Source organism: Strix aluco, chromosome 1 (assembly GCF_031877795.1).
Source record: "Strix aluco isolate bStrAlu1 chromosome 1, bStrAlu1.hap1, whole genome shotgun sequence".
Taxonomy (NCBI): domain Eukaryota; kingdom Metazoa; phylum Chordata; class Aves; order Strigiformes; family Strigidae; genus Strix; species Strix aluco.
In genome coordinates, this window is record NC_133931.1 from 68323721 (window position 1) to 68339558 (window position 15838).

The following is a 15838-nucleotide window of genomic DNA, read 5'->3' on the forward strand; positions in this document are numbered from 1 at the left end:
GACATAAAATCACAAGCCTCCTCCACCCCACAAGTATCTGTTTAGGACTTACCGTTACTCCAAAGAAGTTGGTTTCATTCATAGCATCCAGAAATATTTTGCCAAGTTTGTGATTTGTGTAGTTAAAATCTTCAATCTTTTGGTGCTTGTTGGTGGCATTCAGATACTTCATTGCCCGCTGCAGGGTCTTAGCAATCACCCATATTCCATCATAGGCATAACCATGAAATTTGCTGGATTGCCCATCACCACGCTTAGCATTGTATTCCTTTTCATACTGCTGTGGAGTCTGCAGTGGAGAAAAACTTGAGTTTTACTTCGATACTTCACATTTTAAAGTTGCATCCAAACCTAACCTCAAACTGCACCCGCCAGTTTAGAGACATGTGTGACTAATATAGAAAAGGCCACCAAAACAAAAACTAAGAAAGAGACTAAAATTCCAACAATATGTGCTGCCTGACTTACAAGACTGATGGTGAGACTGGAAGAGAGATCTAGGAGACAGAGAGACTGAAAAGCAGTTGTTCTGCTTCTTTGTATGAAGGACAACTTGCTTTATTTTACTTTTGCACAAAAGGCTTCAGTTCAACCAAAGTTACCAGCATATTGGTGAGCCATAATACTGGAACAGAGAATAAGTCTGTATCCTTGTAAATTAGTGGTCTGATTTCACTTTATAGGATAATGCAAATCAAATAACCCTTACTTGAGCAACTACTTGCTTAATATCAAATCATCTCAGTGGCAATTTGTCTATGTTTTACAAGTTTACTATGTTCTTTATGGTGTGCTATCTTATGATGAGTTGTCTTTTTGTTGTCTTTTGTGCTTGCTCAGCAAGGCATGAAAGACAGATGAAAAAAAGATGAAAAGCAGCAAAATCAGGCTTGTTTATTCATTGGCCAGAGCTTGCATGAATTTGTTCTGTGATAAAATGTTATGCACTTTATGGAAATACCACACATTTACATATTTAAAACAAGCCCTACCCCCACCCACTAGTTCTGAGAAGCACAACTCACCAGTGAAATTAGCTGGTAGCGGGATTAGGTTTAAACATAAAAGTTTTCTGTTTCTGTGCTCAGCTATGTAACTTGCCATGACACAGCACATGATACTGCAGACTACAATTCAAGCTTTACTGTACATTTAACTGCAATGTTCATACAGGGGGAAGAGGACATATTTGAGGTAAGGGACTCTACTGCTTCCTTACCCCGTAGAGAATTGGAATTGAATTCTAAATATTTTAAAATTGCAAAACAGTGGGAAGATGAGACTAACATGATGACTGCCAACTCTCTTTGTAGAAAAACCCTTTAGCTTCACCTCCTTTCTCAGTGCTTTGCTGTGTCAAGACACTAATGAGACAACTGATGGTATAAAATAGTTGGAGGAAAAATACTAACCCTTCCTGATATGGTCTTTATCATTTTTGAGCTGAGAGGTTCAAAATCCACTCCAATGTAACCTTCCATGGCTGCAAGAAGATTTTTGCTGAGACATTGTGAGGAATTAATCCAGGATTCCCACCAAAGATTCTCATACCACCCTGGAATAATCCACTGATATTTGCTGCCATACATTTCTTCATCATAAGCCTACAAAGAAAGAACAATAGAAAAGCTAATAGACATTGTAATAGACATATTGAACATAAAAGTAATTGTTTTCTATTCATGTTTTTTTCCATTATTAATGAAATTATGGTGTATTTAAAGGATATACGAGTATTTTGAACCATTTACAATAATTATTTGCTAATAATGAAGACTCCTTTCTTGAAGATTCCTGTCTTTAAAATTCAGATCACAAGAAGAGAATTTACTAAAACCTATTTTGCTTTCAATAGACCATTTATTCAAAACCAGAAAAATAAAATACTGGATTCTAAAACCAGGGGAGATGAAGAGGAACACTGGCAGAAGGCACAGAATGTGCATAGAAAATTCTCCATAATACATGAGTGGTAGGACCACCATGCTACCACCTTTAAACTAAGTTAGTATCATCCTAATATCCTAAAGACCACATAAACCAGGATAAGGTTAAACAAGAAAAGTTGGATCCTAGGCACCATCAAATCACAACGTTGCAAATATGAATCACGTGACTGTGCTAAAATGGAGACCACAGGGACTTTAAGCAGTTTCTTCTGAGGAGCATCAAGCAATAGTAAATTGATAAAACATGCAAATCTCAGTGATTTTTTTCAGCAAGAAATTTCTTCAGGTGAAAGTCTATATTGTTTGAATACTAAATACAGCCCACTGTACTCCAAGACACTGAGATGATGGTTATCTCCTTTCAATACATAGCAGATATATATAACAGGAAACAGAAATACTTTATTAGTCAGGCACATATACTGTTGTGCTGATCTATTCACAAAAGATATTCTATTCCATTGTGAAGAGTGTTCTAGGATAAAATTAGCAAATTTTATCTCACATGTTTCTCTCACTGTTTTGTAACTAGATATTTTCCTTTGACATTTCAGTCAGACTCCATTTCAAAACAGCAGGTTTCATGCTTCTTTGGCTCCTAATATAAGCAATACTGGAGATACAAGACATTAAGATAAAAGTTCCAGTTTTTAGACATACACAGTGCAACCTTAGAGCTCTTAACTGGAAAACTGCTACATCTTCACAGAAAATGTTACAGGAGGAGGAAATTATGAGAATGCAAACAGGACATGTTAGTCATTCAGAACATAACTGTTTTGAAAAGCATCCCAAAGATCATACCAAAAGCCTATCAGATAAAAAAGATGAATAGCAAAAACTACGAAATAGGACAGCCTCTTAAATATGTTAATACCCAAATTAAAATCTGTGAAGGCTATTATAATGGTGCCAACTCAGTTCATACATGTATTGTGCACAAACCAGCTTTGTTTGCCCCCTGGTTACAGGAGCTTTTGTTCAGCCAAAATCAAATTTCATGCATTTGTATATAAAACTGCTTGAAAGTGCTCCTGTCTGAAACCCACTGTCTTGCACCTTATATCTGACTTATTCCACAATCCACATAAATTTTGTTGTCCTTCCCTTGCTCATTAATTCTACCCTTCCAGGAATGCATCTGCTTTTGCCCTCCTGCCCATCTCCACTGCTACTAAAGCTGTGGAAACACTACATCCCAGGTCCACCTGCGAGGAAAACAGCAATCCCCTCCTGCAATACTTCATGATGTCTAAAAGATTTTCCATTGCACAGTTAGGTCATTCAAGATCTTTCAGTGATATAGTGTCTTTTATTTGACAGTTTTCAAATCATTGAGGACACAAAGTGACACCGAACAGTGCTTTTAGAGAAGGACAATCTTCTGTAGCTTCTCCTGCTCTATACAGATTAAAGTATCAAATTGTGTGTTGCAAGAAAGTATTGGCTGTGAACTATTCTGAAATTGGAGCTGTTGGAAATTTTCTGTTTACATAAGCATGTGAGCCTGTTTCCTGCATAATCTGTAAATGTCCTGGGATATGAGCTGAAAATCAAAAGTTTTAAAATAGCCAGAAATTCCATCCTGGAAACAAGGGATCATTCCCAACAAGGTTGCACTAAAACTTTCACATTCCTGCAAGAATTTGGTTAAAAAAACCCCAACCAACAAACACTTTAAGAGCTGGTAGCTCTTCATTTGAGACTTAGTGGAATGGTAGCGCTTGAAGGTTAGTCTGGTGAAGGCAAAAGAAGGAACAAAATCAGTTCCTCCAAATCTGAGCACCATGACTATGCAGTAATTTTTCTAGTGACAGCACAAGTTTTTAATGTTCAGGCATTTCAGTGTTTGGGTTCCAGAAGACTTATTTCAAAAAAATGCTTTTTGTCACCATTTCTTCCCTGTTGTTTCTGCTAAATGGAGGTTATTTTGATGCTTAAAAGAAACATTTCCTTGAAATACATGGATCTTTCTTGAACTGTTTGAATGCATACAGATCACTTACAGGTTTTGGTTTCTAAGGGGAAGATTTAATGGTGCACAAGAGCAAGTCAAAGAAAGTTTACAAGTGCTTTGTACCATCAGAACAGCATAAAGTAGTCATATGTCTTCCCTAATCTTTCCTGCATGCCCTATCTAAGTTGCAAAGCCCTGAGTTGCTGTCAAGCAGCCAGGAAACTGTCATGGACATTTTTTGCCCTTGTGAGACTGAATTTTTTTTGTTTTTAACTTTTCATTCTTGTTTGAATCCATAAAGAGATGCTTATTTACAACAAAAAAAAATTTCTGTAAGAGATCTTTTTATGTGTAGCAAACAGTTACTGGCAGCTTGTGTAAATGGGCCTGCAAAACCTTACCCCCATTGACTTTTCATCATCTTTCCATCATGTCAGCATGGACAGATCCTATACCCCACCCTTACAAGAATGCCTGCAGACTTCTGAATTGTAAGGAACCTCCATCTGTTTCTCATTAAAAATCAATAGTGCCTTTAATTCCAAAACAGAGACTCAGCAGTAAAACTCTTATCAGCTCAAGAAGAAGAGAGTCCAGTTCTTTTGTAGCAACCATGCTGATTAAGCCTGGCTTTAGTTATTATTAAATGTTTACTAAAAGAGTCACCTAAAGCTCATGCAGTGACCTATGTGTAATAGTCATCTTCTTTAATTGTCTTCAGACAGATAATTGTATCAGCTAGGTGTCAGTCTGGAGGTGTGCATGGCTATACTGCATTCTTTCTACGGTTTAAAGATAATATGTTGGAAAAATTCCCACTAACAATTTTTCTTAAATTAAAATTTTCTGATGAACTGAAGTTTTTGTTGGGAAGATGCAATTTCATGTTAAACCAATTTCAAGTGAAAAAAATATTATGTCTATCCAACACGGTTGACCATTTTGATTGTTGAAGTGTTAAGTTTTGAGAAAAATACCCTGATTTCCATTCCATGAAAAATATCACATTCATTGCACCAAGGTGAAAACAACATTAGAAAGCTATGATTTCCCATGGAATTAAAATTGCTAACTGTTGTTGACACCAGTGTTAAATGAATAGCTACGCTTATTTAAAACATCATAGGAAACACCTGCTAACATTCACTTTGGCTTGAATTAGTCCTGTCATGTTTTTAAAGTTTGCCACTGAATTAGACTTTCTTTTAGTCCATTTATCTTTGTGTTATGTTCTCTGCATCGTTTTTGTGTGTGTGTTCAGGAGGAAAGTGCAGGAGATAGTCAAGCAAAATGAAAATGAGCATATTGTGTCCAAGGAAGAGCAATGAAGTTGGTGAAGTCTAGAGAACAAGTCTTATGAGGAGTGGCTGAGGGAACTGGCGTTGTTTAGTCTGGAGAAAAGGAGGCTGAGGGGAGACCTTATCGCTCTCTACAATTACCTGAAAGAAGGTTGTAGTGAGATGGGTGTCAGTCTCTTTTCCCAAGTAACAAGTGATAGGACGAGAGGAAATGGCCTCAAGCTGCACCAGGGGAGGTTTAGATTGGATATTAGGAAAAATTTCTTCACCAAAAGGGTTGTCAAGCACTGGAACAGGCTGCCCAGGGAAGTGGTTGAGTCACCACCCCTGGAGGTATTTAACAGATGTGTAGATGTGGCACTTTAGGGACATGGTTCAGTGGGACTTGGCAGTGTTAGGTTTACAGTTAGACTCAATGATCTTAAAGGTCTTTTCCAACTGAAATGATTCTATGATTCTACATAAACAACAATGGATGTCCTGAGGAAACCTCATAGCATATGATTGTTGAATCCAGACAGAAAACTGAGGCAGACTTTAAAGATTTTCCCACCTACATAAATCATTTGCAAATAATATTCCGGTTATAACCACAATCAGAAAAAAAAAATAATCTCACGCTAGTACAATAGCACCTTCCTTTAATAAACTCAAAACCTTTGGCTGACATCAGGGAATCACAAGTGAAACCTGTCTGAAGATACACCTGAGGAAGTGGGTTAAAAAACTTGACATATCTAAATTATTGTGTTCTTAGACACATAGCTGTAGGAGTCCATGAGTCCACAATATATTTTATGACTACTAACAAGCTTGCTGACATATTGTAGTGCATTAATATATAAATGACCTACTTTGAACTGCCCTCTCCTTCATTCAGTCTCCTGCTGAAACTCTCATATAAATAGATTTATATAAGCTTAAATACATGACCTCTCAGATTTCTCCAGGCTCCAGAAAAATCCACCTTATTATTTTTTTACACTAATGTACTTTAGAAGCAGCCATCACTCTTCAAACCACTCTAAGTTACACCCTTCCCGTGGTAGTACCAAACCATTGCTGCAGAAAGCTGCAGTGGGTATTCATGTAAAAGAGACATCCCCCACCTGAAATCCTTCAGACTAGAGAAGTGTGGACAAGAGGACACCCTGCCCCCCTCTGAGGACTTCTAGGATTTCTTCAGTGGCCTGACATGCCCACGGACGTGGAAAAGAACTGCCGAGGAAGGCACCTAGATACTAAGAGCAGTGGCATAAGCGAGGCCAATCTCTTGTCTAGCATTGGGTTGGAAGACACTGACCAGGACCTCTCAGCTGGGGAATTGCAGCCCAAACACAAGAGATCAGAAGAGGAACTGGGCTGCAGAAGGACCATTCTTTCTTCCAGGAATAGAAAAATGGGAGGTTATCTCTGTGAATCCAATTTAAATGCCAGAACAAAAACATCTACATACAAAGACCTATCAGAGATGAGAAGAATGAAAAAGAAAATAACACTTTCCATTTCCTTTTGGATGCAAATAGATTTTGTTCCTTCCAAATGTACTCTACAATCCATTTTCCAAATTTTACCAGCAACTAGGACAGCTGCTGAGTATGAGCCAACATGTGTCGGAGGCACATGTAGCACTCAGATTTTGAACTTCTGCCCTTCCTTTATTTGCTTGAATAGGTAACTTTCTCTCTAGGTGAACACTAAAAATGCTTTTCCGTTATGTTAATTGTATTCTTGGCTCATACAGAATTAATCTGGTTATTTAGACTAAGAATTCCATACCAGTGCAAAATTTAGGCCACTAAAATCTGCCTGTTTGGGATTTTTTTTTTTTTTTTTGAGCAGGTACAAATAAAGATCCACATTTTAATCCTGCTACTTTCAGTGGCAATCACACTGTGCATGTTTGCAGCACATTCACACACACAAACAAGTAGTGAGGATAGGGAATTTTATTTATGCTGGTCTTAGTACATTTCTTTTAATTCAAAAAACTTTATTTTTTACAAACTAATAATTGCTTTCATATAAAACATGTAAAACGTACAGCAGTCAGAAGTGAATGACAACTGTACAATTAGCAACATTTTGAGCAGCAAAAATTATTAGGGTTGCTTAGTTGGCATGTATAGGAACTGCTTGAATTTCTTATTCTTTCAAAGAAAAACATGCAAAATGACATACACACAGACATTACCACCAGAACACAACTCTTGGACAAGATTCAAATCTTGCCGTTCTCTGTATCTGCTGCTACATACACAAGTGTTTCCCTGGATCTGACATGAAGAGAAATGCTCAAGCATTTGGCATTTAATTCCAATACAGGAAAGCAATAAGAAGCAGCTAACCATGCAGTCCATGACTAAATTCCACTGAAGTCAAGTACAAAGTGTTCTATTGAAAGAGAACTGGAGCTAAGCATGTGTAACCTCTCTTTAGGATATAAACCGTGGCAGAGCTGAACCCCATGAAGAAATGTTTATGTTCAAATTATTTTTTATTCAAATGTAACACATTCTTTATTCAAATGTAACACATTCTTTATTCTGATATGCAATTAAATAAATTTACTTACACAGCAGAAAACTTTCACAGCCATTTCCTCATCAAACTGGCCAAGGATAATCCGAACATCATTACCCTGCAGATTGAATAAAATACGTGGCAGTTAAATACAGTCACAGCCTTTCCAGAAACCACTTCAGTTGGCCATTCAAATCGTGTAGAGTTAGCACGGATTACAGCTGCAGACAGCAAAATTAAGTTAGAACTATTTAATTTTCTATAAGTTCAAGAACTTGAAATACTGCAAGAGAGAGCAGCTGAGGTGTTTGAAGAAAATGATTAAACAATAGCACTAACGAGAAGAAAACTGTAATGTTTATCTTGTCAAATATTACTATTCAATAACACTACAATGTCAAATATTCTTTTGACCCTTTGCAAGATTTCTTTTAAAATTTTGCATATTAAAACCAGTTGAAAATATATGCTTTTCACTGCTTACATGAACTAATGCTGTAAAGTGGAGAGACTGAGATTTGTAAGATAAAAAGCCTTGATATTACGCCTGATTTAGTAGTTTTTAAAGGTTTCGCTCATACAACATCTTCTCTACAGTCACTATAACACATTGTCAATCCCTCCTTTCCTCCTCCCTGCCACCTCCACACATTAAAAAAAAAAATCAACACTTGAAGAATCTATGACTGAAGTCAAAGAGATAATTTTACTTTCATACTTAGAAACATATTAAGAAAATATTCCTAAATTCAGAAGCATATGCAGGAAAATATTTCTTCAGGAACAGGGCTAGCTTTTTTCTCATGTGAAAATTGCTGCTAACATTACAAAACACAGAACAGATACCTTTTATGACTTACTATTACCTTTTCTTTCACACAAAAGCTGAGTTCTCAGCAAAAGCTTGAGCAAATCTAATTTTTCATTTTTTTTATAAAACACTTGGGTAGAATTACTAATAGCTCTTTCCCTCTCCAAGGAAAAAAGAAACAGATGATTTAATGCAAATTTCAGTAGTGAAAACATTTTGGTTTTAATTAAATCAATTTATCAAAGATTTTCCATTTAGATAATTTCAATGTTTATTTCCTGTTCGGCAGAAAATATTATGATGGACAGTGCAAAAAGATACTAGAATGCTTCTTCAGTTAAATGCATGAAATTAGTATCACTCTTAGCATGGTTAAAGTCAGAAAGAACATAATATGCTTTGCTCATTCTGAACCTGTGCATTTTCAGTAAACCTGCTTCTCTTTATTCTTATATTTAGCCACAGATTGATAAAGTAATGTAAATCTTATCAAAGCGAATTAGATTCTTTTTCAACAAATCTAACAAGGTCACCTGAAACTAAACAAACAAATTACACAAATTACAGCAATAGTATTACAGTTTTTTAAAGGACAATAAATAGATTTAGGAATTATGCAGCAAAAAACCCCTCTCATCCATTCTTTCTATTTTTCACATTTTAAAAATAATTTTGGTCACTCTTGGAAATCTGACTCTGAATCGCTTGACCTCTCTGAACATAAAAATGCAGATTCAATATTTGAAAAAAGAGTAGCAAAGTTGGATTAAAAAATGACACAGCACCTAATTATTAAATTTAAAATTGAATAAATTCCTTTTTATTTTATAACATGATGAGAACCAATTTTAAAAAAACAGAAAATGTGCAGCCTCATAGTTTATGAGCACCAGAGATTGTAGGCAGGGTGTAGAGAATAACCCTATAGTGCATGGGCATCAACACTGCCTGCTGGCTGTACAACAACCTTCAGACTGAAGGCATAGTGTCTGTGGTTCCATGCATTGTTCCATGTGTGGTTTCATGCCTTAAAACATTGCTTTCACCTGATTATCACATAAACCAGAGTACATTTCCCACAGTGACTATTCCTTTACTGTAAAGCACTACAAGAACTGTATAGTCCATCCTTTTTTTTTTTTCTCAGAAATAACCCATCCCATTTCAATAACCTTACTGTCTGCAAGGATTATCTTATACTAATGTCATGGTGCAATTAGTCTGGCAACGGCACTCAGACCCAAATCTTGCACATTCGGTCACATAAGCATGTGGCTCTACAATTCTGTCCTGGTTTAGCTAGGATAGGGTTGTTTCCCCAGCAGTGGGAGGAAGCTCTAGCCAGGTTATTCATATGCCATGCTGACGTCACATCCTGGCGCTATAGCGCGGGAAGAATCGGTGAGCGTGTGGGTTTGTGCAGTCGGTCCTCTCACTGCTGTATCGGTACATACCTTGCTTTGTTCATACTGTTATTCTTATTGTTATTGTTGTTGTTTGTTGTGTTGCTGTTGCACTGTTGTATTAAATCTCTCCTTATCTCAGCCCCGGGGCTTTGTATTTCACTCCCTTTGTGGGGGAGGGGCAGGAGCCGTGTGGTCTCAGACCCCGACAGGGACTAAACCACCACAAATTCCTTCAGTCTATAGGCACGCAAGCAAACAGGCACACAAGAAATTAATCTTGAAAATGTTTTTTACACAAGGCATAGCAAAGCACCCATTCTAATACTGGCAGTCAATCTGTTTTCAAACTTGCTCTGCTCTTGTTCAGGCACCCAAGCAAATGGGTGTATCTGCTGATTTGTCCAGCTGTCAGAAGATGCCAGTTCTGAATATTTGACCATCTCGATATTTGACTAAGGATTTCAGGGAAGCTGGATTTTCTGTCAGGCAGGAATCTCCACTTCCAGCATGAGCTGAGCTTCCAGTGCTAGAGCAGGAAATCTGCAAAGTGAGAAAGAACCACATCCTAACTAAGTTCTCAAGAATCCCTAGTGCTCAACTAAAAATCTTCATGACCCAAGTTCAAAGATCAGCTACGGCTTCTAGAACTTGACAATCCCTGATGTTCTGTCATCTTTGGGATGTATGATCAAACCAAGATGCAACACCCAAATCTTCTTTTGCCTAAATTAATGAGTTTCCATGTTAACACATAAATTACTGCTTTTGAAGCACTCAGTGCAGTAAGGAGGACATTAATATTTCTGTGTTTACTAAAAGATTTGGATGGTATTCCACCACAAACTGACTGAAGAAGATCAAAAGAAATGTTCTATTACCACCTATTAAAGAATAAGTAATGAGTCCTCCATTTCAAGTATTATGCCATTAAAGACTACAGCAAAAGAAAGTTGAATTCTGATTTTTTTCCAAAGACTTAAAAGTTTTAACCTTAATAATGTTCTTTTCCATGTTTTTTTATGTGCAAAATGCTAAGAAAAAGAAGGTTGTTCTGACAGAAATATGAAACCTCAGTTCTCCCCCACATTTGTCCAGGTATTAACCCTTTGAGGGGTGGGGAAAATCACAATCCACATATGCTCAGTACTGGCCAGGAATGGATCCAAGAAGATCTAAGAGTCAGTAAATAAAGTGACTGGAGGTAGGATCCAGTGAGAGAAAAAAAAGGCACATGGAAAGGAGAGACAGACCCAATAAGGAATTTGGGCAATGAGTACTTGCACTTTTTAGGCAAAGATGGAGCAAACATCTGGGGCGGTAGCAGTAGGCTTGAGACCATTATCGAATAAGGAGCTTGAAAGGGAGAATTAGGACTTTTCAAGAGTATGGCAAATAGGAAGCTTGACAAATAATTACTGTTAGGACAAATGCAATCTCTGCAGAGAAGCAGAACATAACATTGCATAATCAAGGAACTTCAGACTGGGATGAAGATCCACAATGAGATGGGGATGCTGCTGGGTTAAGTGGAGAGTACGGGATCGTAGGGTCAGGCTGACAGTGAATATATGGCTGAATATATTTTTCTTTGTCCAGCTTCGTAAAGTTGCATCACGAAGAATATAATATATAGTTCTAGTTGGTTAGTCATGTATGGGAAATCATAAAAGATTCCTCCTGTTTATAACCACTGCATCTCACCAATGCTGTGAGATGCAGTGCCTGGGGTTTTACGGCTTGCAGTTAAAAAGAGTAGAAAATTTAGTACACAATCATGTAACCAAAGAATTGTACATTAGAACACATGTAGAAGGAATTAATTTAGGAAAATCTGTACAGTAGCTTTTCCTCTTCCACGAATAACATTTTTCCTCTGTCCAGTGATGCACTCCTCAGTAAGCCTCTTTCTCTCCAGCTCTCCTTTTTGTGTCCCCTTCACATTTTTTCCAAATTTGTTCCTGAAGAATTGCATGCAGGATGGTAAATAAGCCTATTTACCATTTGATGTCAGGCTTGGGTTTGCTGGCTCTGTCCTGCATAAGAGACACTGAAGCTTCAAATTCATGCAACTGGACATAGTTCAAATCACTTGCGGAGATTTTATCCGGATGGATAATGAAGTTTATTGGAGCTGGGTTCACATCAGGGCTCACCAGTCAGGGTATATGTCCACATTATAGTCTCATGCAAAAAAATACATCAGACACTTACTGGGACATAATTTTTTTTCCACCTTCAGTCACAGTGTTAACTGACTATCAACCAGTATGATTTCCTGGCAAGGATATACTATTCCTTTACATCAACCCTCATGGGACTGATGCAAGTTAACACAGCGTAACTCTGTTGTAGGAATCAAAGAAGTCACCCACTGTATCCCAGCAAGTGTCAAGTACTCTGTCTTTCTCACAGAGTTGTAAATTGCTTGCATGGAGCTAAAGTGTATTTGACAGAAGAGTTTTTAATTCATGGAACTAGGCAGGTGATCTATGAGATGATTAAAAACATCCCAGGGGGAAGGCAACTCCCAAAACTGCACTTATATAAAAAGACCAATGTTTAGACCATTTGCCAGATGGTGAGCTGTCATATTTACTCTTCTCAGAGATTAGAGTAGCAATATCAGCATTTAAGCTTTGCCCCTCAGTAAGCAATACATATGTTCCCATATGGACTAAAGTTCAAACAAGAAAATGAAGAACAGTTACGTTTCATTTACCCACAGTTGTGGCAGACTCTCCATAAAAACATGTTTTATAAATGAAGACTATAGCACAACCTCAAAAATGAATGACTCTCTTGCTCCCTTGTTTCTTTCATATAGGTGAGGATATCATTCATCCACTAAATATAAAGTGTTGTTAGTACTACTGGCAGCTGAGTAGTATAAACCCTGAAGACAGTGAGGATCAAGACATCTAAGATGCTCAACTGAGGGATGAAGAACTCCTCCACCACTTCTAACAGCTTCAGATATGAGGCACTCTTTAGCCTTTTCAGAGTTTTTGAGTGATGCACATTATACTGGAATAGGCAGCTTTTTTTTTTTTTTTTTTTTTTTTTGGCCTGCAGAGCTTCCCTTCTGTGATCAGATTTTAATCTATCGCATTTCTAATGAATAACATCACAATGTTGTATTACACAGCTTTCCAGAGAAGGATTGCTACAATATCTCATCTGCCAGGAAAAGTCAATGTCTTGGCAGGCTCTTTATGAAATATCTAAATTGAACAGCTCAGATACTCTGTCTTATTCTCCACCATGTATCTGACAGTCAAGATGTTATCAATAAACCTACTCAAAGCTGGGTAACTTTGTCAATAGAGGTATCCACATGTTCTGCCTTCTAAATACCTGGATGTCCACTTGGAAGAACTATAGATGAGCCTCTGACCTTAGCTATGGAATCACTGATGGTGAAGGTGAACTAGAGGATGTCAGCTCCCACCATCATAACATGCTGGCAAAACTGGATGATGTCTGTGTTAGTGTGCATGTCACTCACTTAGATTGAGGCCACATCCAAACCTGCTCATGGCCCAAAATTTTAAAATTTAATTAACTTGCCTGTTAGAACGAGAGATCATGTTCAGTCAGTATCCAAAACACCTATTGTATTTCGGAAATCAGATGGAAATGGTTTCATTGAATTGGAATTCATATATTGCACATTTTTTGTCCTACGTGCAAGATACAAGAAAGTTGGAAGCAGAAGTGCTATTGCCTGTGCATGCTTAGAATTTTTAAACATTTAAGTTGATGTACAAATGCATATCCTCCAACATCCCTTTCTCTGAACACAAAAATGAGCTTTAAAGATATCCTTAAGCCTAAATTTACTTTCCAACTGTGATTCAGAGCCTGGATTCAATGCAGGAAAAATTAAGGTGTTGCTGGGAAAAATATAGATCATATATTCCTACAAATCATATCAGATATTTCTATTTTGTATTGCATAATCTTTAATTTCATTAATTTAAACTGTGTTTATGAAAAGAAAACCTATTTTATGGCTATTTGAATCACAAGTATAGTAAGCAGGTACCAGTTTACCTATATTAGGTTTACATCTTGAAGAAAGGAATGAATATTTTAAGAATTGGATAGCTAAATTGCACCTGACATATGTACCTAAGGAAAAGTAACCTTATATTCCCATCAAGAAAAAGCAATTGTCTAGATAATTGCTTATTTATTGTTGTATTAATTTGTTTTGAAGAAGAAATAAAGAGATAACTTTAATATATTGTTTGTTAGAGTCTTCTGGTCTTCCCAATAAAACAAACAACGTGTTTTTGACGTACATGAAGGCTAGAATCTCATTGCTTCTTCTACCCTTCAGTCTAAATATACATGCTTATATGCATTTTTTCTTGTTATTACATCACCCATTTGTTTAAATAGCTCTGCCATCAGAATTGTCAGATTTCTGATGCCAGGGGTTAAAGACCTTGTCAAAAATGTTGACTTTACTGATAACACATACTGGAGTCTTTTCAACCCCAGATGGGAAATGCAAACCGGCTTAGACTGGACAAATGGCTTCCTATAAGCATAATCTGTACTTATTTATACTTTAAACTTTCTGGCTTGCATCTCTAAACTGGAAATAATAAAACACGTTTAGTTTAGCATGCTTCAGACCTTTTCCAGTTAGCTTCAGTAGTGGTCTAGCCTATAGAGGTTGATATCCTTGCTTTAATTTTGATTTTTTAATACCATTCAGTTTATTGGGGGTGGGGGGGGGGGTGGGGGTGGGGGGTGGTTAACCTGTTTACACGTATTTAAGCATTTGCAGGATTGTGGCTTTGATTGTGAGTCATATGTATTTGGTGCCAGCAACCATTTAAAAGTTCTTTCTGTTCAATCATTTTTCATGTTCATATGCAGTTTAAGATTTATATGTCCTATGTCTAGTTTATTGCTGGTTGCACTGCACGGTAATGCTAAAATATAGTTTTAATTTTATGAGATGCCAGGAACCTAATAAATCATTACAATAAGAGAAGGATGGTAAATTATTCTGCTATCAAATTTGTTTTTCCTTTTTTTTCCTATGATTTATATGAAATAATGCAGATGAAATAAGCAAAGAATTCAATCTAAAATGTGTAATGAAGCTAATGGAAAGATACTCAATGCTTTTGCTACATGATAATTTACCTTGAAGGGTTCTGGTTCCAAACCTCAGGAGCCTTCACACTCATATCACTAAGATATATGCTTTACGTACAAACATTAAGCCAGCAACAACTTTACTTAGTGTCCCTATCAGGAACTATAAAAATATTTATTATATGCATAGACATTCATTGACTTAAGCAGGACTAGACCCTCAAAACGTAAGTTTTTGACCTTATTATGCAATGGATTGTAGTAGTATATACTTCTTATGCAAATTTTGTTTTATTAACCTTCTTCATAGGAAAAAATAAAATTAAATACAACGGCGTGATATAATACCATTTTCTCTTTATTCCTCAAACAGCAGCACATACCTTAAGCTTCTTTACACTTGTGCAAGGATCATTGGAGAAACTCTCAGTATCTGAAATCTCAATGTCTTCACCATACAGGACGCCAGTCAGATCATTCCTCACCTGTCAGAAATTGAGAAAAAGGCAAACTAGTGAACTGAGGCTCAGTGAGGAAGAAGCAGATGGACTATATTTAGCACTGCACATTTTTTTTCCATTTCACCTAAAATCTCGTCAAGGCACTATTCTTTTAAGACAATAATCTACTATCAATGAGTGTACTACATAAAGAGATTTAGTATATGTGACAAAAAGTTCACAGTGGGCTCCCACTTTGCATCATGGGGATGACAATTCTTGTGTATTTCTAGCGCTGTTAAGACCAAAAGCTTTCTTGTAGACAGAGCGATGGTTGAG

At 36.9% G+C, this 15838-nt stretch overlaps 1 protein-coding gene across 3 annotated transcripts in view; it reads right to left on the minus strand.

Moving 5' to 3' along the window:
* Positions 1-15838, minus strand: part of GABBR2 (gamma-aminobutyric acid type B receptor subunit 2) — a 489241-nt gene that overhangs the window by 248948 nt on the left and 224455 nt on the right. For all 3 annotated transcript variants that reach the window (XM_074824225.1, XM_074824235.1, XM_074824243.1), the window contains 4 exons: positions 15443-15544; positions 7780-7845; positions 1413-1604; positions 53-289 (listed from right to left, as the gene is read on the minus strand). In XM_074824225.1, coding sequence (XP_074680326.1) covers positions 53-289; positions 1413-1604; positions 7780-7845; positions 15443-15544 — 597 coding nt within the window. The remainder of the gene's footprint in view (positions 1-52; positions 290-1412; positions 1605-7779; positions 7846-15442; positions 15545-15838) is intronic.